Here is a 22,848-nt window from a genome sequence, read left to right as displayed (position 1 = left end):
TTTGATAAAGGTCATTGCTGATCAGTTTGGAGCATTGAAGATACATACTGTGAGTTAATAAATTTTGTGTTTTATCTATTTTTTATTATATTTTTATTTTTAAAATAATGTTAATTAATTTTTACATGTTTTTAATAAGGTTTCACCCTCTGAGGAACTTAATGGAAAGTTTCATGTGAATGACATCTCTCAACATGACTTAGTGAATGACGTCCATAATTGATTCAATGTTTTACAATGTAAAGATAATTTCTGTAATAACTGTGATTTATTGACATCTTTTTCAACTTGTATGGTTAGTCTGTATCTGTCACTGCTGATCATGATTCAGACAACCTTCAAGTTGTAACTCCAGCCAAGAGAATGTCGGCTGACTTTGATTTGGACCTGCCACAAAGCCCCCACGTTAAATTCACAGTATTCTAATTTATCTGATGATGATCGTTTCATGTAAAAGGCTGAGGTGAAGACTCTTTCTGAAATTGTTGCCTTAACATCAGCTGAGGTATATGTATGTTGTGTTTGCCTTTTTTCTATTAGTTATGTCCTAACCCAATTTTCTTAATGTTTAGGAAATAATTTGTGTTACTATTGGAACAACTGCAATGTTTATTGTTGGGAAACAAGGATGGTACTATGATGATTGTTTGAAGTGCGCTAAGAATTTTGATGTTAAAGACGGACCTTTTACGTGCAAGTGTGGAACTTATAACTTGAGTTCTACCTCAAGGTAAAACTATTTCATTATATAGTTTACATTTAAAAAATTATTATGTTCAATTTCATTGTTTATTTTTAATTTGGATTTATTTTTAAGGTACAAATTGGACATTAAGGTTATTCATGAGAATGGAAGTAGTAGGTTTGTCTTCTAGGATCGTCAATGTGCTGATATCATTGGAGTATCTGCTTGCGAGCTTAGAAATCAGATGGTTGCAGTAAATATTTTTACATACATTCATTTTGATAAATTGATAACACATTAAGGCACAATATTCACGATATTAAAGTTTTATGTTTCTATCTGTAGGAAGGTGAGGATGATCCAAAGACATTTCTCTAATACTTGACATGCTGCTTGCAAGGACAATGACATTTAGAGTCAAAGTCCAACCATCTTACCACCAATCCTTTGTGATAAGGCTATTTGAAAGTCCAATTTTGATAAAGGTCATTGCTGATCAGTTTGGAGCATTGAAGATACATACTGTGAGTTAATAAATTTTGTGTTTTATCTATTTTTTATTATATTTTTATTTTTAAAATAATGTTAATTAATTTTTACATGTTTTTAATAAGGTTTCACCCTCTGAGGAACTTAATGGAAAGTTTCATGTGAATGACATCTCTCAACATGACTTAGTGAATGACGTCCATAATTGATTCAATGTTTTACAATGTAAAGATAATTTCTGTAATAACTGTGATTTATTGACATCTTTTTCAACTTGTATGGTTAGTCTGTATCTGTCACTGCTGATCATGATTCAGACAACCTTCAAGTTGTAACTCCAGCCAAGAGAATGTCGGCTGACTTTGATTTGGACCTGCCAGTCCTCATCCTAATCCACATCCTCATCCTCATCCTATCCTCATGCTCATCCTCCTCCTCATTCTCGTCACGCTATCCTCATCCTCCTCCTCATCCTATCCTCATCCTCATTCTATCCTTATCCTCCTCCTCCTCCTATCGTTATCCTCATCCTCATCCTCATCGTATCCTCATTCTCGTCCTTATCTTTACAGCACTCCAATGATCCTTTCCAGGATTATGCATATATCGACTTACCATGCTAACAGCATATGCTAAATCAGGTCTAGTGCACACCATAGCATACATAAGACTACCAACTGCACTAGCATAAGGAATATGTGACATACGCTCCATCTCTTCCTCTGTATGTGGGCAAAGATCTAAAGATAACTTGAAATGTGCAGCAAGTGGAGTAGAAACAGGTTTACAATTATTCATATTAAACCTTTCAAGCACTCTTTCAATATATTTCTCTTGGGATAAAAACAATTTACCAGCTTGACGATCCCTGTGAATCTCCATACCAAGAATTTTCTTGGCTGCACCTAATTCTTTCATCTCAAACTCATTATTGAGTTGAATTTTCAATTTCCGGATCAAAGACTTGTCACGTGAAGCAATTAGCATATCATCAACATACAGTAACAAGTATATGAATGATTCATTTGGAAATTTCTGGAAATAAATACAGTCATCAAATTGACTCCTGCAATAACCTTGCCCAATCATAAAAGAATCAAACCTCATGTACCATTGTCTGGGAGCTTGCTTAAGGCCATATAATGATTTCTTCAATCGACAGACAAGATGCTCCTTATCAGGAACAATAAATCCTTCAGGTTGTTCCATGTAAATTTCTTCTTCCAGCTCTCCATGTAGAAAAGCTGTCTTTACATCAAGTTGCTCCAACTCCAAATCAAATAAAGCAACAAAAGCAAGCAAAACACGTATAGAAGTATGACGAACAACAGGTGAGAATATCTCATTAAAGTCAATACCTTCCTTTTGATTAAAACCTTTAACAACTAGTCGTGCTTTGCATCTTGGATCTTCAACCCCGGGAATACCGTCTTTCTTCTTATAGATCCATTTACATCGTAATGGTCGTTTGCCTTCGGGAAGCTCTGTCAAAGCCCAAGTACCATTCTTATGAAGACTTTCAATCTCTTCATTCATAGCCACTAGCCACTGTGACGAATCAACACAAGAAACAGCTTCTGTATAGCTGGCAGGTTCAACATCATCATTTACCTCTTGTGCAACTGACAATGCATAAGCAATTAAATTATCACCATCAGTGTATCTAGCTGGCCTTTTAATTAGTCTTCTGGTTCTGTCTCGAGCAATACAATAATCATCTTCTTGCTGATGAATAGGAGAAGTTGTACTGTCATCACAATCAACATAATGATCATCAATGCTAGATTGATTTGTAGAGGAAGATGGAACATCAACATTAGGAACTGTAGGTTTCACTATCAACTCCACCTTCTCGCTAGTACCCTGTAGATTACCTGTACTAGTAGAAGAAGACACAATAGATTGTTTTCCAGAAGATAAAAATGCATCCTCATTAAAAGTCACATCTCTGCTAAGAATTAATTTCCGTGACTTTGCATCAGAATACCATAAGCGATATCCTTTAGACTCAGATGCATAACCAAGAAATATGCACTCAACAGCTCTTGGAGCTAATTTACCATCATTAACATGTGCATAAGCAGGACATCCAAAGATTCTTAAGTTAGAATAATCAACAGGATTACCTGACCAAATTTCTTCTGGGATTTTGAAATCAAGTGCTGAATGTGGAGAACGATTAACCAGGTAACAAGCAGTAGATGCTGCTTCAGCCCAAAATTCACGCCGATGCCATAACCCAGCATTTGAGAGCATACAACGAACTCTCTCAAGTAGAGTCCTGTTCATCCGTTCTGCAACACCATTTTGTTGAGGATTTCTTGGAATAGTTTTGTGTCTAGCAATACCATTTTTTGTGCAGAACTCATTAAAATCACCATTGCAGAACTCTAATCCATTGTCTGTTCTAAGCTTCTTCACTTTCTTCCCTGTCTGGGTTTCAACAAGAGTTTTCCACTTCTTGAAAGTGGAGAAAGTCTCATTTTTATGCTGCAGAAAATAAACCCAAACTTTGCGAGAAAAATCATCAATGATGGTCATCATATAGCGACATCCTCCATGAGAAGGAAATTTAGAAGGCCCCCAAAGGTCAGAATGAATATAATCAAGAATACCTTTGGTACGGTGAGTTGCAGTGGAGAAACTAACCTTTTTCTGTTTCCCAAAAACACAATGTTTACAAAAATCCAATTTACCAATGCCATGTTTACCAAGATGACCTTGTTTGCTTAGAAGGTGCATACCTTTTTCACTCATATGGCCCAGGCGCATGTGCCATAATTTGGTAATGTCATTATCATGCATTGAAGAAGATACAGCTGTTGAACCTGTCACAACAGAACCTTGCAAGACATATAAACTACCAATCCGGTTAGCTTTCAATAATACCATAGCACCTTTCAATACCTTTAGAACTCCACCTTCAGCTGAATACCTACACCCGAGAGACTCTAGGGTGCCAAGAGAAATTAAGTTCCGCTTCAAATCTGGAATATAGCGGACATTAGCCAAGGTTCTGACAACACCGTCATGAGCCTTGATCTGAATAGTACCTATTCCTGCAACTTTGCATTGGGTATCATTGCCCATCAAAACAACACCACTGTCAACATGTTCAAAAGTGGTGAATAAGTCCTTATAAGGACACATATGAAAAGTACATCCAGAATCAAGAATCCATTCTGTTTTACTCCTATTATTATAAGAGACAACAGATAAAAGAATATCACCGTCAGAATTGGCTTCAATATTAGCAGCTTCAGAGGATTGTTGAAATTTTCCCTTATCTTGTTTTTCTTGTTTTTTCTTTAAGATAAAACAATCAGGAATGTCATGCCCCGGTTTCTTGCAATAGCGACAAGTTTTGTTGGATTTGCGACCTCTGGATTTGGATCTGAACTTTTTATAATTGGTACTCCCTTTTTCTTGAGTTCTACCTCGAACACTTAAGCCCTCACCCTTGTCCACAGAATTAACTTCAAGATCAAATTTTTCTTTGGACAATAAATTAGATTTAACATCTTCAAAGGATAAGGTATCATTATTTCCATACAACATGATTTCTTTGAAGTGCTTATAGGTAGAAGGTAAAGAGACAACCAACAAAACAGCTTTGTCTTCATCTTCAATATTAATATCAATATTTTGCATATCCATAATAATAGAATTAAACTCATCAAGATGAGTTTGAATAGGAGTACCTTCAACCATACGAATGGTGTATAACCGTTCTTTGAGACGAAGCTTGTTTGCGAGGCTCTTGGTCATGTATAAAGTTTCTAACTTCAGCCACAAAGCCGCAGCGGTTTCTTCATTGGCAACCTCACGAAGAACCTCCTTCGACAAACAAAGTTGAATTGTTGAAAGCGCCTTTTCATCCAACTCGTCCCATTGATCATCGGTCATGGAAACTGGTTTCTTTGACTTCCCATCTAAAGCTTTCTTTAATCCGCTCTGGATAAGAACGGCCCTCATTTGGACTCGCCAAATAGAAAAGCTAATTTTGCCATCAAACTTCTCAATGTCAAATTTTGCAGACATTTTGAAATTCTCAATTTAGTAAGAGCTCTGATTCCACTTGTTAAGGTTAGAGCACAATGCGGAAGCACAGGATTGAATCAATTGAGAACAAAAGAGAAGCAAGTAAAGGATAAAGAAAATAACACACAAGATTTAATGTGGAAAAAATCCTCAGTGTGAGAGGAAAAAAACCACGGGCGATCAAGAGCAAAATTCCACTATGTAAAAAAGAAGAGTACAAGAAATCCTCTTATAATGATGAGGACAAATGACAATATTTTTTCTCACAAATACTCTCTCAAATGGAACAAGAATTCTCACCAAGAATGCACTCACAATATATGTGTAAATGAAAGAGATGTTGTGTGTTGTGAAGATGATTTTGAAGCTCTCTATATGTGTCCTTTTATAGGCAAGCAAAGTCTTGGTATCTTGGATTCCAAGCATTGGATGCTTGGAAACAAAGCCATAAAAGTGACATAAAATGCCCTTAAAGAGAGCCATAAAATTGTCATAAAATTCTTTTAAGGCATAGTAATGAGAGGCATCTAACATAATGCATCATAGTTTGATGTATATTTTGTAACCTTATGTTTAACTCCGCGCAGACTAAGACTGACTAACTTTGAAACATTACTCCTATATATATTATGTCACTATATTTTCATATTCGATTTTTATTACTGTTAAGTACATAATACAAAAAGGAGATATGAGTCACGACTTATATAATAAACTACCATTATCACTCGTGCAAATGCACGGATTTCCTACTAGTATTAAAGAAAAATAGAATATAGTAATAGAAGAAAATGCATAGTGACCAATACCCTCAGGGTACCTCTATATTCAAAGAATTAAAGGATTGGAGTTTGGATGTATTAAAAACAAGTATTGAGAATAAATTTTGAGTAAGTTATTAGAATGATGGCAAGTCATAAACCAAACACTCCTCAATACTAGTCATATCAACAAAAGTACAAAACTGCATGAGAATGTAATGTATCAAAGAGGCTTGCTTTATCAGCTAAACACTAACCTTGGTAGCAAACTAATCTACCACAATCTCAACAAAAGCTCTCTTTACATAATTCTAATCAGCTAAAAACTATGACTTTCTAGCAGATTATGCCGCAAAACATGAGGGTATTGATTACATGGATCCCGTTCTTATACTCGACCTGTGGTTGTTGCCCAACTAGGCGGAACTCGGTCAGAAGTGGTAGGCATGTTTCTAATGCTAATATCGAGTGGCAAGAGACGGTACTGCAAGTCGAGCTCCTGGAAAATCTTGATCATTTCTTCAATCAAAAGGGATCTCCTCAAGAATCTTTCTCCCATGTCTTGGAAATTCATTTTATGTCTCGGCCATATTGCCAATCTTATCATGTTTAATTGTTCACAATCCTTGAGGAATATGAAAGGTGAAGCATACCAATGCTCCTTCTTGTTGTCAATGTAACTGCATTGTAGTCATTGGGCAGTTTCAACCAATCAGATTTATATACACAACAACATGCATACAACAAAAACATAAGGCACATTTTCTAGTACATTAACATACCTCTGTATTCTGTGTTTCACAGCTGAAATCTTCTCAATTGGGGTAGATACATGCATATAGAATTCAACAGAATCTCTCGTATCAGGACTACGATAGAAGTTACTTATGGCCTTAGTAGCGAGGACGCTGTTAGGGATCAGAATCTTTTGAAAATCATATCTGAGAAATGTGGTTGTTAATATGTTCATCTCTTCTACAACCATCTGGAATTAGTGAAAATAAATGAAGGAAAAATATTAAGCCCGAATTATGTGAAAAGAGACGATATATAAACTCATACGAGATAGATAAGTAGGTATTACCTGAACCCCATCAATTTCACATCTATCTCCCACATCATATGGATGCAAGATGAACAAGAAAATAATTGATTCAAATACGGTCTTGCAGGTATTTCCAAATATAAATGCAACCAAGACAACCTGTGAGCTCACAAAGAGAAGAAATTTGGTGGTGGCGATTCCTAATATCAAGAGCCAAATAATCACTATGATCAGTAGGACTAAGAAATTGAGCATCCTATGAAGGTTGTTCACTGCTGTTTTGGTATCATTCAATGTCAGAGCAAGTGCTCTCCTCTCTCGAAAGGCATTGACCTGCATAATTAAATGCAAACACTTGCAGGCGAACATAATTGAAACCATACACCAATAAAACATTAACTCTGATCTCAAAGGCAAAATCAATCAAAAGTGATAACACAAGGTATTTCAAAGTACTGAGAACATGTATGCATTAAAAATGAGCAAAAGAAGATAATGAGAAGAGCAACATATATTTCAGTGCAATTTAGTTTTGACTGCACTTTTATTCCATTGGGATTAGCATAGATGAAATTCTAAGTAGTGAATTGGGTTGTAAAGTAACTAGATGTCCTAAATCATAGTGAGAATGTGATGAAGGTATAAATAAAGAGCTACCAAAATTTGCCTCTAAAGGGTAAATTATATTGGATTGAACAACAAAAATAAAAAGGACACATGCGAATAAACTCTTTAGAAGTTGCAGTAAATATATCCAGCCAATTCTCTAAATACAGCATCATGTTATTAATTGTTACCACCCAGTTCTTCAAGGCTGATTTGCTGATTTTCCTGCTATCAGATGCTCCTTCAAAGAGACTTAATGTTTTTTCAACTTCATCTTTATGCATAAAACACATCAAGTCATCCATGCGTATATACCTGCAAAACAAGCCAATAAGATGGCATAATGAAATAGAATTAAGAAAAAAGGCAAACTTATAATTCAATCATCAAACATAAAGCATATTAAAACAAGGGTGGGAATAGGAGTATTAAAAACATAACAGGATTTAGTCAAAGAATAAAACAAGCTATAATCATAATTGACCCAAGCTATAAACATAATTGAAGGATTATAACCTGCAACCGTGCCTGGAAACATTCAGAAATATTTTCTTTGCAGCTGCTTTGGCCTCAATTTCACTTCTAATATGTGTAGCATTCTCATCCTCATTAATTGACCCAAGTATCTTCTCATGCAATGTAGTAAGAGCCCCATACCGGACTATATTAATCAACCTTTTCATATTCCAAGCAGAAACATTTTTCTGATTCAGTTTATGCAGATGATCAATAGTTATCCCAACATTCCCATCATCTGACTTCATCGGAAGCGAACCCGAAACCATATGGCTTCTCTGGAGCACTCCACTCCTGAACCTTCCACTTTTGATGGTAGAGAAAGAAGTTGCCCTAAGACCAGGAGGTGTGGTAACCCCAGCATTCTGCAGCTTCTGAACCTCATCAGCAAACCTCTTTTCCTCTTCTTCAGCCTTTTGAAGTTCGATCAAAGGCGGCCCCGAGAGTGTTTCAATCACAAACTGATTAAACAGTGACTCCTGAATCCTATCAAAGTAAGTACTAACATGGAAAGAAGAAGCAAGCACCTTAACCACAAGGGTTTTCACCAACCATACCAGAGTACCCACCAAGAAGCACACCAAAATCTTAGTCACATATTCAAGGAAGGGGCTATTAGTTTCACTCTGAACTCTCTTATCAAACAATAAGTTCCAAACAATCAAAATAAGACCCAACCACACACAATTCCGCACTGCTTTCTTCACACCATACACAAAATACAACACTCTCTTCCTCAGAATGAAATTCCTCTCAATACAAAACACTGCTATTCTAATCACCCAATTAGAAACCAACCTACCACATATCAAAACCAAAATCATCACTTCCCATTTCCATAACTTAAGCTGCCACAGATTCTTGTTCCTCAAAAGAGGAATACTAAGAGTGGCTATTAATAAAGTAATGATCAAAATCAAGCTCAACCATTCAAGCAAAATCCAAAAGCTAAAACGAGTTTTTTTATACTCATCTGGAAGATCCTCTTCCAAAAAAGGATCATCCTCTTCATCATCACCACCCTTTTTCCCCACAAATGCCGGAAATATCTGACCTGATCTCGGGACCCTATCCGATTTCTTATTCGGCTCTTCGGGTGGGTCTAACAATCTGGACACGTTTTTAGCCTTCAATAACGTACTATTTCTCTGCTTAGAAAGGTTCCTCTCAAATGAAGCATTTGAGGTACATTTCAAAACCTCACTATCACCGGAGGGAGACGGAACTCCACCATGACGACCATGTTTCAGCAGCCTTTGAAACTCTACAAACGGTGTGAACTTCACGTCGCTGGAATTATGCTGCAACTCGTGCATTTCCAAATCCATATCCAACGAAAAGTCACCAGAAGCTTTCTGATTATGCGAAAACTTCCCAATCAGCATCGACGGTGGATCCTTTTTCGGCGATAACTGAGCTTTATGCCGAAAATGGAAGCTCTCCTGAATTTTATTTTCTAGTTCATCAGAGCTAGTGGTGGTGCCATCATCATTCCAGAATTCGTAGCTGGATTCTCTCCACATGGATGGATAAAGAACAGTGGGATTAGCGTCGTTAATCTTAAGAGCATGATCTCCTCCGGCCGCCATGGATGACGGAGGATGAGGGTGGTTATCTTAAGATTTTCACGTAAAAAATGTATATAGTAATACGGTATAAGCTTACTTTTATACACACACTACATCAAAAAAGAAAAAATACACAAATGTGTAAAAAATATACAGTAATACTGTATAAACTTACTTTTATACAAATGAATGAGTTGCGGACAAATGTGTAAAAAATGTAGAGTGATAGTGTATAAGCTTACTTTTATACTGTCTACATCAAAAAAGAAAAGTACACAAATGAATGTGTTGTTGACAATGGTGTAAAAAATGTATGCAATGTATAAACTTACTTTTATACAGTAGGATTACATCAAAAAAAGAAAAAATACACGAATGAATGAGTTGTCATTACCTCCCTAAAAGTTCATTCTTGAGTGACAACTATGTCTATGTTGGAGAAAGAAGTTTCTCCACTACTTTAAATATGGAGAATATAATTTAATTGTGAATATTAATCATTATTATACTACTATTTCTCGAATCTATTTCCCTAGTTTTAGTTAAGTTTGTTTTCGTATGGTTTAAAGGTTTGACTTGAATGAATAAAAAAACCAAAAGTAATATATTTTTTAATAGAAAAAATGTATAGATCATTACATGACTTTTATAAATTATTATTATATTATTAAATTATTATTGATTATTTAAAAAATAATATAAATAAATGATAAATAATACAATGTTAATGTATGAGTTTATATTCTTATTTTGAGAGAGTAGTTGAGAAACTTCCACATATTAATTTTATGCATAGTTACTATATCATTTGCTATTTATATAAACTATTAGGATACCGTGCATTCGCATGGGTGATAATATATTTTGCATGAATTTAATTAAAGAATGACATCATAATTTGTTAATAAAAATATTACGGAGGGTTACCTCATAAAAGAAGATTTATATGTATTCCGATAAGCTTGAAAGATGATTTCCAATATTTTTCTGACATGAACTTTGCTTTAAATACATGATTTTTCATTTTAGTGAAAACCAATCTTGTACCATTACATAGTCATTCATACCGGTCTGAATTCAACAATAGTATTATTAGAGTTCCAACTTTCAACTTGATCTTATGATTGGAAACACCGATAGTTGTAAATGAGTTTAAAAATTCAGAAGTTAGTATGTTGAATGCTTTATTTCATTAGTTTCAGACATATCAATTGAATCTAAACTCAGGTATTCATTTTTTTTCACTTAGTCATGGATTAGAATATTTATTAGCATAAATTTAATAAATCTATTATGTCAAACGTAATGAAAATTTGAAGACAACTAAAAAAATCACTTGGAATTTTACTCAGAACATATTCATTGATTTAGTATGTAGTTGAAGTATTGCTTTAGATTGTAGAAATTATTCATCTTTGTAGTGATGTTGTAGGTCTGATCAACAATTGCACAAATTGCTCTACCTTAACTTTTTGTAAGCAAAAATAATAGAATAATTAAATATAATATAATTCATAATCAACAATTTTAAGTAATAAATGAATGAGATAAATAACATTGTTGAAATATGCAACTTAAATTTGATATTTGTTGATATGTCTACATTAAAATTGCAAGATGTGAAATGGAACTTTAAAAAATCACCAAGTTATGAGATATTATTTTAATATTTCAGTTGATAAAGATCAGAAAAAATAACTATTAAAAATCATATCAGACATGTTTTGTTTAAAACAGAAACACTTGTGAATTGAACACAAACAACTAACATTAGTTAGCAAACATTGACTTCTTACTAACATGAGATTGAGGGGAAGAAGAAAAAGTTTGATCATCTAATCTATTTCAATAGTATCATTAAATTATAAGCAACTACATAAATATGAAAATATCAAGTTTCACCACCACAAAATATTAAAATGAAATCATAATAGCAGAACCCTTCAATCTAATTTAGTTTTTTATGAAGTTTAAGGTCAATTTTAATATCTCACGGTTAAAACTTATTATTCTAACACGATATAAATTAGTAAGTACACATTCATTTACTTTATTAGTCATTCTTGCATTCTTCATATCTGATTTTCACCATTGTATCCAAAGTCAATAACAAAAGTATTTTATTTTGTGATATAAAAAAGTCATCCAAGTCCAACATCTTGTGACATGGATATTAAATTAAACATCAACATAAATAAAAAAACAAAATATCATTAGCCTATTCAATGTAAATAAAAATGTATAATTTTTTTTAAAATGAGATAATACTTTAGGTACTACAAAATAATACTTTTAAGGTGAGATAAAATGATATAACATATATGTTAGTTTAATAAATAATGCTAGATTAGACAGAATAATACTTCTCGTGTAATGAATAATGCAAGATTAGGCTAAGTAACCAAATAGGTTGTGCAATAATCCAAAGATGAAACAAACTTGAATCTTGTTGTAGATTGCTTATGATAAGTATACAATTTATATAATTAAAAATCAAATAGGTTGTAGAATACTTTAGAATCATTTCGAAAGTGAATTTCACATCCATTTATGCTTATTCTTTCATTAAAAGAATTGATTTTAAAATGAGATAATATCAATAAACACATATATAGACTCTCATATTATGAGGGAAATAAAAAGGCATAATTCTAAAAATCGTAGATGAACAACATGATACACTCATATATAATGAACATGCAAAAACTCTTATATTACAAATGATAGACTCTTAAAAAATGTAGGCATGATTTACTTAACTAAATATTGTGTTCTTAGAGAAAGAAAATAGAAATGAGTATCAAGATGAAGAAAGAACCATTTTTTTAATTTTACCAAATTATCCTAGCAAAAACTTAACATTACCTATGTGGCCAAACTCATTTTAGTAATATTATTCACTCAATAATAAACAATTATACATGCACCATTAATCTTTTGTATTTACTACATAAGGTATTTACCAAGATGCATGTTCTCAACATTACTTTAATTATCATTATCGAATTTAATTTATTATTGATTCAATTACAACTGTTCTAATTTAAAGATTTACTTTACTGCTATAATGTGAAATGTACATGTTGACTTTTGTGTATTATTATATGATATTTGCTTCTTTATTAATGAAGAGAATCCTTACTCGTACTATTCTATTAACACTATGTGAGTTTGTACCACTAGACCTAAAGTTTCGTGTATGTCACATGCCCGAAGGGGTATGTGTTTTGAAAATAGTCATTCCACTTTTGTGAATGGAATGCCCTGAAACTTTATATTGCTTATACTGAAACCACTATTGTAGCCAAATAAGAAAATGATCTTATAATAAAGGCAAGCAAAATCAGAAAACCAAAAGAAGAGGTATGTTTTAGACTAGGCATTTTGGAAATGTTTTTCCGCACTATTTTTAACTCTTGCATGTGTGGCTTGAATTATTATTTTTATTTTGATTTTTGCATTCTTCACTATTGCTTCACTTATCCCAGCTTTATACATGCATTTCATAGTCTATTATTGCTAACCAAAACTGGTAAAAAAACAAGATATATCATTTAGTTTATAGTTCATGGTAGGCATTTAAAAAAGTTTTACTATGACCATTTTAGATCTTGCACTGTGATGGCTTCTTCCATTTTTTTTTATCATTTTGTGTTGCATGTCTATACTTTTAACAATGATTTTGCCATTTTTTTATCTTTATAGGTTTTTTCCTATTGTTTGCACTATATTATATTCCAGGTGCTTCTTTATATCTTTTGCACGACATTGCATAACTCGTGGACAGGGTCCACGACATTGCCATGAAAGTCGTATCCTTGGTCCATGACTTACAGGAACCTGACACGTTGTAAGAGACTCGTGAATGGTGTTCACGACTTTGCTGGGAAGTCGTGGATATGGTCCACGACTTTAGTGAAATCGTGGATGTGGTCAACGAGATCCAATAAAAACTACACCAAACCCGTAATTAAATCAAAACATGCACCAAACGTGGGATAGTGTAGTCAAACTACACTTCCCACGTAATTTTTCCTAGAAACGATGATGCATTTTTTTCGTGAGAATAATAATAATGTTACAAATGATGATGTCGTGATTACTTTTCCAGAGACACGTGCAGTCATGAGGATATTGTGGTTACTAGTCAAATAACCTAGGTAACATTGTCGAAGCTACAAACATTTACAATCAGATTCTTACATAAGATGATCACCCTGACAATCGTGTTAATCCTGAGTATTCATGTTGGGAGATGTATGATCTAACATTGTTTTCATGGTCAATCACTTCTTTCTTTGATTTCGTTCAACCCAGGATTGGATTTAGGATGCGATTAGAGTTTTTTGTCATGTTCAAACAAAAGCGTGAAATATTAGTTACAATTGGAATTGAAGTCAAGTTTGAAAGTAACAGATCAATCTCTAAGACAAATATCAAAGCAGTTGTTGATGCTTTGATTCATATTAGGTGTCCAATTTCTACAGTGAAGCATGCACATGCGATTCTGGAAGTGCATTAATCACTTGTTGCTGGGATTGTGTGAGAAAATAGTTCAATATTACTTTAAAAAAAGAAACTATTTTAATCGAATATTGTTGGAAGTGTATTTTATTTCCAATACTAGCCTGTGGGAAGTGGGATATTTTCGAATTGTCGGAAGTGTCATAAAATTTTCACTTCCTACATGCCAATATTGAAACTATACAATGTTCAATTGTTCTCATAAAGGCACCTTCATAGTCACTAACAATGACCTTCGGTATGACATCATGGCCTCGAGTCATCTTTTTCGGTTGTTCTAATGCCCACACCAGTATTCATGTTTCTCAGATGACATGAAACAAATTCAACATCGAATGTTGACGATAGGCCAACAATCTCTGGTATATGAATTTTGCATCCATTACCTACTCTTAAATGCATTGTTCATCATTAGAACAATGTTGAACTTGTGCAACAGAGTTATGGAGATTGTATGTCCCCAAAAGGTTTCTTTCAAAATGCTTAAAACATGAGAAATCTTGTATAGAAGAACCAGGCAATGTTGATAAAAATGTACATGTCAATATAGAAATAAATAGGAAATGACCCTTGTAACTAATCCTAGCTATGAGCATCTTGTGGACATAATCAATTCAACTCTAACTTCTTAGTGATGACCTCGTCTGAGGACAGACAGAAATCCTCCCGATTTATCCCTGTGCCGCTCCTCTCCTTCATCTCCAACCTGTTATACATGCTACGAAGTGTTATCCATGTCATGATCAAATTTGATATATGATGCCATCCTGTGATTGCGTTTGGTATCGGACATGTTTTTATATTCTTGGGCAACTCACTTGACCATAATGTCAAATGATTTTCAAATGAAGCTTTTAACCAATGAGTAATTATTATCTAAAATGAATACGATGCAGCCTTAGTGTTGAGATTAAGGCAAAGTGAAACAAATATTATGCATAAAGTAAGGTTAATATACCTCCTTGGCTAACTGCTGCAGGATATCAATAATCTCAGAGAAATCGGGTCTCAATGCTGGATCTTGCTGCCAAGACCTCTGAAGAAGCTCAACAAACTTTGGATGGGTGTTCTTAGGGATGGTTGGTCGTAGACCCTGAAATCCATGCAAAGGTTTAATACCAAATAAATGAAATAATCACAATCTATACACCAGATGTTTATGTTGTCACTTGTCAACAATGTACACCTCATTCCTCAAAGTTTCCAGAAGCAAGAAGACATATCTAGCAGTTTATTCTACCATTTGAAGTAAACAATGTACCTTTTGAACCACTCCTATAGCAGCCTGGAGAGGGGTCAGGTATTCGTATGGAAGCTGGCAAGGAAAAACACGATAATTTACAAAAAAATATAGACAATGGTCACAAGATAGTGTAAACAATTAATACCTTTCCAGTTAGCAATTCCCATAAAACAACTCCAAAACTAAATACATCAGCCTTGTGATCATACGGCTTGTGTTCTATAACCTTCAATGCAAAGGAATGGTTGTAAGAAAAGACAACAAAATGAGCTATCCCCCACATATCTTTGCCAACAGAAACTAATTAAACAACAAAAAATAGATAATAGGAAGCACAATTTTAGTGGGCTAATACCAACATTCTAGGCATTAGATACGTAAAATCTCCACATATTCAAGTAAGAAAAACAGCAATGAACATTTTCGTTTATAGCATTGCAGCTCCATAGATATCAAAGAGTTAAAACTTAAAACTACCATCATACCCTTTATTTAAATTTTGCACCTTTTCTACCAACAATTGAACTACAATGGTTATTAAAATCAAACCTTTTTCTCAGACTAAATGCATCAATATAATTTAAACTCATGAGATATTAACAAATTTGGTGTCCCATTGGGTAGGAAGGGGAAATAATAACATCGAAAGTGTCAGATCAGTGTTTTCAGAACACTGAAATAAGATGCAAAAATGCAGTATATACAGTCAATAGGACCACATAACTGAGACATTTGCCTAGGGTGACTCACGAATGATGCCAATAATTCATTTGTTATAAATGACCAGAATGAAAGGAATTCACTAAAAAATCATCAAACTAAGGTAAACCCAACATTATTTAGGTATAAACATAACCATTCCTACAAAGTACAAACCTATATGGGAAAATGACAATTGATAAGTAAACATAGGCGTTGAAAACCCAATAAGATCATGTAAACTATTTGGATAGTCTAATGACAGTAATATGAGAAGCTTATACACCTCAGGAGCCATCCATCGATACGTTCCAGTTTCTGCTGTCATAACTCCAGATTGAGCTTTCACTCTAGCTACCCCAAAATCAGCAACCTTTACAACCTGCAATGTAACACACAAAAACTTTTACTTCTTTACGAGCAGTTAATGTTATTGTATTTATCTATACATGATCTACTATATATATAGAGAGAGAGAGACATGAGGTATTGGATCTCATCGTAGACTGAAAAGCTAATCTAAAGGAAACTCCATACACTGTTTTCATCCATCAAAAGATTGGCACCCTTCAAGTCTCTATGGATTATGTTATGTTGATGCAAGTAGTTCATTCCTTTAGAAACATCATTTGCAACTCTGAGCAGGGTAGGAAATTTAAAGCAACCCTTCTGCTTATGCAGGTAGTCATACACACTACCACCGGACATAAATTCTGAAAAATGAAAGGGAAACAATTGCTAAATATTTAGGACTGCATTATCCACTAGTTTACTACATAAGGTAATTCACTTGATGTCACCTGTAACTATGCACAAGCGTGGGGGTTTTGTGCATGCTCCTATGAATTGTACAACATTCTTGTGTCGAACCTTTCTGCAAGTTCCAGCAGTGAATATAATACGATATGACGTAATTCTTCTTAAATGAAAATACAAACTTATACCCATTCTGAAAATTGCCCATTTTATGTTTCCCAAAGACCAAAAAAATAAGGAATAAGCCCACAACCTTAGAAGTTTGACATACCAAGAAACTGGATCATAAAGCAGCAGAAAAGTATGATAAAAAGTTAAGAATATGGTGGATGACCCAGTGCATGAGGCTCCCACCTAGTGAACTTTGGGGAGAGTAGATGTACGCAGCCTAACCCCGGAAGGGGATAGGCTGTTTCTAGAACGAGTCTATGACCTCTTAGTCACTAAGTTGCGACCTTATCGTTGCCCCGAGGCTCACTCTCTATAAAAAGTTCATAAATAATTTGTAGAAATTTTAATATTCTTCATCTGGTAAAATCTCCCCTTCTTGTTTATATTGACTTGAACTCTTGTTTTTCAACATATGCTATGAACTTAATCCTCTGCAGATTAGGTCCAAGATCTCACACCAAATCAAAATCAAAGGTAGAAGAAATTCAGTAAAGAAATTGACACTAAAATAGTACATTTGAAATAAACTGGGTCTTTGCTTCACAAATTTGGTAAGAGCAGCTGTGAAACTCAACTTCACATCTAAAGATTGGAGACACTGAATCACAATTTATAATGAGAAAAAATAGCATGCAGGAAGCACAAAACATAGCGTAATCATTAAGAAAACGGACAAAAGAATAATGGCAAGTGCAACTACTTAATTTAAATTTTACGCTAGACATAAAAGAATTAAGGCTTGGTTGTTGGTTTACAAAAGAATGATGTTCTCGTTGCTCATTATCATCAGTCCTAGTGTCCTACTGGATGAATCTTATACCATCTTAATAAGCAGACTTTTTGAAATTATCAATAGATACATAAGTATATTTAAATGACATGAGAAAAAAAGAAATAAAATCAAGTGCTGTACTAAGACAACTTAAATTTCATAACTGAGTTTTGACACACCAAAACACTATCCCAATAAACAGGTAGATAGACATTCGGATAGTTAAATTTTGCAATTTTAATATATCAAACCTCATGATATAAACTTCCTGCGCGAACTCTCTCTGCAAATCTGAACTTACATGCTCAGGCTTGAGAACTTTAATTGCTACTTCTTGGCTGCAATATACACCTTTAAATCTGATTTAATTAGCAACACTGGTTAGTTGAAAATTGAAACAATATCTATACCTAGTGAGAAAAAACTATTAAACTAACAGAAGGAAATGCACATTTCTGGATAGCTATGTACTCACAGTTCACTGTATGACCCAGATGTGACTTGAGTTCCATAATTCAAATGTTTAGGATCTATTTCCCAAACATCCATCCCGTCATTAGGTATTGTCAACTGGTCCGGTTCAGATTTCACCTCTGCTTGATCAGGTTTCTCAGCAGAAGATTCTGATTGCTGACTCGACCTTGCCTGCCTCTGAAAGCAATAGTCAAATAAAATTTTAATTACAGAATATTAGTCAAATTGAGTCTTGATGTCATCTATAAATACAGTAAGATGCCTGATTTACCTCAATCATTACGACTTGTTTTGCCAAAGTTTCTCTAAGCTTCTCTGTTTCCTGTTTTAATACCAAGTTGTCATGCATATCCCTATTAACTAAACCTCTAACAATCTTAAACAGCGGTGAAGAGAATAAAAGGGATGGCAAATAGTAATATAATAAAATATCTCATAATATGACAGAGGTAGCTTTGAGCCACTATGGTTGATAAGCTGGTACTTGTAAACTAAGATACGGTTGCAATACCATGTATCCATCCCAACCAATTAAAATCAAATGATTATCAACTTACCTCATAGGGCCATCCTTCAACAACAAACACATCTAATGAGTAACCGTCGGTTGTGGAGAAGACATGCGCCTCTTGGATGTCCAGTTCAATTTCAGCAAGCAAAGCAGTTAACTGCAGAAGCAACAAGACCTGTGAGATACTCTTGTTTACCATGCAAGGTTCAAAGTATGTCCTTATTAAGTTTAGCTTAGTTTAGCCTAGGGTGGTTATATGCACATTCCAGCTGAGTCAAATGTTGTCTCAAGTCTCAACCATCAAGGACATGTTAAAAGTTAAGGTTATGGAAAGTAACGCGCTCTTAATTTCTGCCAATATACACAATTATCTCATTAGAGAAAGCTATCATATACCTGACTAAGAAGCTTTGGCTTGTCATCTGTTGAGAAGGTAATTTCATGCATGGGCCTACATCATTTTCGATGACAGATGCTCATTATTTAAATAAATAAAACATCAGAGTTTAATTAAAACACTTGATTGGATGACAAATGCTAATTATTTAAATAAATAAATAAAACATCAAAGTTTAATTAAAACACTTGACTAGAAACTACATAAATCATCTTATAAGGATCGGGCTTAACAGATCATTGAAGTATGCATATGACATATTATGGGTAAAAAATCTCTTAAATTTCTACTCTTCATGACTATTGAGTATTGACCATATGAAACATGTAAATGTTATGACAAGTCTGGCATACAAATAATAATTACCAGCACCTCAACCTCAAGAATGTCTAAATACATGGAAGCAATGAGTATTACATGCCAACTGAGTTAAAGTTTCAGATCCACCCCATATGAAAAGCAAAGCATAAGTAATCTAGATTCTGAGCCATGGAAAAAATAAATTTTCCAACCCCAGGCCTTAAATAGTTTGCAACAGAAATTTTACCGTGAATAGTTTGCACTATCATGCACAGATTGTTCCTCCTCCATGTCTTCTGATTTATTTGCTTCAAGTGCTAGTGCTTCAAGATTATGAGAAGAACCAAAAGCAGGAGGTGGATGTAAACTGACAAACAAAAAATTTAATTAAATTCAGAATTGCTGATTACAGCCATCAAGCCCTAATTAAATAGTCAGCAGTGCTTTATACAGAGCCGTAACTGCAGCTTTGTGATAATTGCACCCAAAAAGTTCAGAATTATATGAAATCAACAAAGCTTGTGAGAAAATATACCCCTGTCTGTTTGAGAACTGTGAAGAACTATGACCAGATGCATTCCCAGGAGCATCTGATAGGACAGAGTCAGCTGAGTTTCCACTTGATATGGGATGAACCTGCACAAATATTCCAATCCCAAAAGTATTGCCCACAATGAGTGAGGTGAATATGTGAGTTGTACCACTCAAGATGTTAAAATTGAAACCAAGAGATGAAATACAGGGAAAACAACATAATCATAATTCAGAGACAAGGAAATTTTATAATCTTAACCAAAAAAAGAGACAAGTCTATGCCAATTAAACTAAACAGATGCAGATTAATTTGCAGACAGAAAATATTCCCAGACATAGCCATGACACATGTACTGAAGAGATTTGTACACATTTTCCTGTGCCAATATGGATATGTAATTCATACTAACCATTCGCAACACTATTTGAAGACGTTTTGAAATTCAAAAAACTTTTCAATTTCTTCAGAAAGTTATGTAAAGAAATTCAAACCATGCTGGTAGCAATTTTATACATACATAAGTTATTGTAAAATGTGCTCATAGCAACAAAATCAAGCCATGATCCTTACGTTTAAATTGGAAGAAGTTTCAAGTTCAGGTACAATCATTTCACAAATAAATTGAAGGTCTTCAACTCTCCAAGCATAAAATTAATAGGTTAAAAACGATTATTGAAATAATCTATTTTCTGAAGGTACTCCAAACACACGTTTCACAAGGGTTACTTAGCTAGCAGACCTGGACTAATCGAACTTCAATTGCAGGCCTATTAGCAGGATCATGAGCCAAATGCAGTAATCTCTTATGCATAAGAACATCTTCAGCCCTTTCCACATTCACATCCAACGCATACCTGCATTATAGTTATTACTTATATAACCTCTTCAAATCTTTCTCCAAAAAATAAAAATCACATAAAATCAACTATATCAAACAGAATTACACAAATCAATAAAACAACGGATTAAAATCCAATGTTTTCCACACACATGGATTCAACAACAGTTAACAAAAACTTGAAATGAAATAAACGTAGTACAAAAATCTCAGATAAACATAATCCTAAAAATGAATAAGAGAATGAGAATAATATGAACAAAGTGATGCGAGTGAAGAAGACCGTGTAGGGAGGCGGTTAAAGTGAGCCCAAAGCAAATCATCGAAGCCAGTTTGCAAAGCTTCTTCGTTACCAGAATCCTTGAGTCGTTGGAGAACCTCATTGTACACTTCTAGCTTCTGCCGCTGTCGCCTGGATTGCGCCGCCGTGGCATGGTGATGCATTACGGTGCCGATGCTGTGGTTGTTAACCTGAATTACCATAGAAATAGAAAAGGAGAACGAAATGCGATGCGTTTCGCTTTCACGTGAATTATGAAACAATGTGACGAGGACAGTATGTGGAGCTAGGTAAGCTGTGTTTATATTTTGTATCTATCTTGATTGATTATGGAAAGATATAATAAGCACTTTTTTTTAATTTAATCTAATTAACAAAACGGGTAGCTGCATCTTTCAACTTAATAGATGATGGTTAGTACAAGTAAAACTTATTTAGATTGTCAAAAAATTGGTGACTATTAATTTAGTGCTTCAAAGATTAAAAAATTAAAAATGATTCTAAAAAATATTAAATTTAGATCAAATTACTCATTTTTAACATATTTTATAATATATGATATTAACTATTTTAATTTACATTTGTAATTATTGAGTACTAATTTATTTTTTTAGAATTAAATTGATATAGGAAAAATTATAATAACTAAAGTAAATATTCAATCATAAATATATAGATGATGTGTTGATGATGTAAAAATTATTAAACGATATCTTCTTAGATTATTTTTTATATATTAAAATGAGAGTTTTTATTAAATAAAAATCAAATAATCTCTCCTTTTGCAATCTCTGATCTAGCAATTATTTCCACACAATGTTGACATGTATATCGTGAGATAACTAGAAGTGGTGATGAAATAATAAAGTTGGTTTGAGATACAATAATCTTCTATTAAGATCAATCGTTATTGAATGGAAATAAGTTATGTATTTATATCAGTTCCAGCATAGAAAATAGTGATACATGCATAAATTTATATATTTATACATGAATTATCTTACATTTATATAGTTTTCATCATTTTCATATGTATTATGTCTGTAATTTGATTCTCTTAAATGTTCGGTATTTTTTGACATGCAAATCAATAGTTTCCATCACTGGGAATTGCGATAATAATATGTTGATGAGCATGATTATTATTTGCAATTTTGGCAAAGCCCATGGGATGTCTTTATCTGTCTACATTTATTGAGTGGGTAGTGCATAAAAAATGTGTTCATTCGTCCAAAAACATCCATCCAATATGCCTTATTCGTCCGCAAACATACCAAATGGACAAAATAGGTGGTCAAAGAGCATTATGAGATAAAATATTGAACACCAAATATGTAAATGTATATGTATCTTGTCAAATATGAGAAATTGTGTTTTATTTGTTATATATGCATTTGTACAACAAATATGAGCAAGTACTATAATTTTCTTATTATGTATATGTGTTCATATTTTGTATATTATATATATGCATATGTATTATTCCTTTGTATTTTGTATATAAATTATGTTCTATGCATATTTTGTATTATATAATGCACTTATACTTTATATGTATTGTTTCATTTATATGATTGTTTATTATGAAAAATACATTTGTATATTTGTATGCAAATTATATATTTTTATTTTGTTTG

The 22,848-nt window shown here is 33.6% G+C and overlaps 2 protein-coding genes across 5 annotated transcripts; both read right to left on the bottom strand.

The window, feature by feature from the left end:
* On the bottom strand, positions 6,124-14,498 carry LOC109344761 (mechanosensitive ion channel protein 6-like). The gene is made up of 6 exons (XM_019583511.1): positions 14,447-14,498; positions 8,144-9,758; positions 7,819-7,942; positions 7,061-7,354; positions 6,759-6,961; positions 6,124-6,656 (listed from the first exon to the last, which is right to left on the bottom strand). Exons 1-6 carry the CDS (start codon positions 14,496-14,498, stop codon positions 6,365-6,367), a joined length of 2,580 nt encoding a protein of 859 aa, XP_019439056.1. The 3' UTR covers positions 6,124-6,364.
* LOC109346546 (serine/threonine-protein kinase STY46-like) lies at positions 14,479-21,517 on the bottom strand. 4 transcript variants are annotated; one of them, XM_019586157.1, is made up of 16 exons: positions 21,215-21,517; positions 20,833-20,947; positions 20,094-20,194; positions 19,806-19,925; positions 19,258-19,312; positions 18,908-19,036; positions 18,622-18,672; positions 18,352-18,536; positions 18,128-18,235; positions 16,978-17,051; positions 16,715-16,890; positions 16,464-16,559; positions 15,624-15,704; positions 15,497-15,550; positions 15,194-15,328; positions 14,479-14,941 (listed from the first exon to the last, which is right to left on the bottom strand). In XM_019586157.1, the coding sequence occupies exons 1-16, from the start codon at positions 21,412-21,414 to the stop codon at positions 14,864-14,866; spliced, it is 1,758 nt and encodes a 585-aa protein (XP_019441702.1). In that variant the 5' UTR covers positions 21,415-21,517; the 3' UTR covers positions 14,479-14,863. The 4 variants fall into 4 exon arrangements, with proteins under 4 accessions (XP_019441702.1, XP_019441703.1, XP_019441704.1 ...); XM_019586158.1 differs by having other exon boundaries at positions 14,480-14,941; positions 18,352-18,527; positions 21,215-21,516; XM_019586159.1 differs by having other exon boundaries at positions 14,481-14,941; positions 18,908-19,018; positions 21,215-21,516.

The sequence above is a fragment of the Lupinus angustifolius genome, chromosome LG04 (genome assembly GCF_001865875.1).
Source record: "Lupinus angustifolius cultivar Tanjil chromosome LG04, LupAngTanjil_v1.0, whole genome shotgun sequence".
Classification (NCBI taxonomy): Eukaryota; Viridiplantae; Streptophyta; class Magnoliopsida; order Fabales; family Fabaceae; genus Lupinus; species Lupinus angustifolius.
The sequence above is the reverse complement of the archived record's forward strand: the minus strand, read 5'-3'. Positions and strand labels throughout refer to the sequence as shown.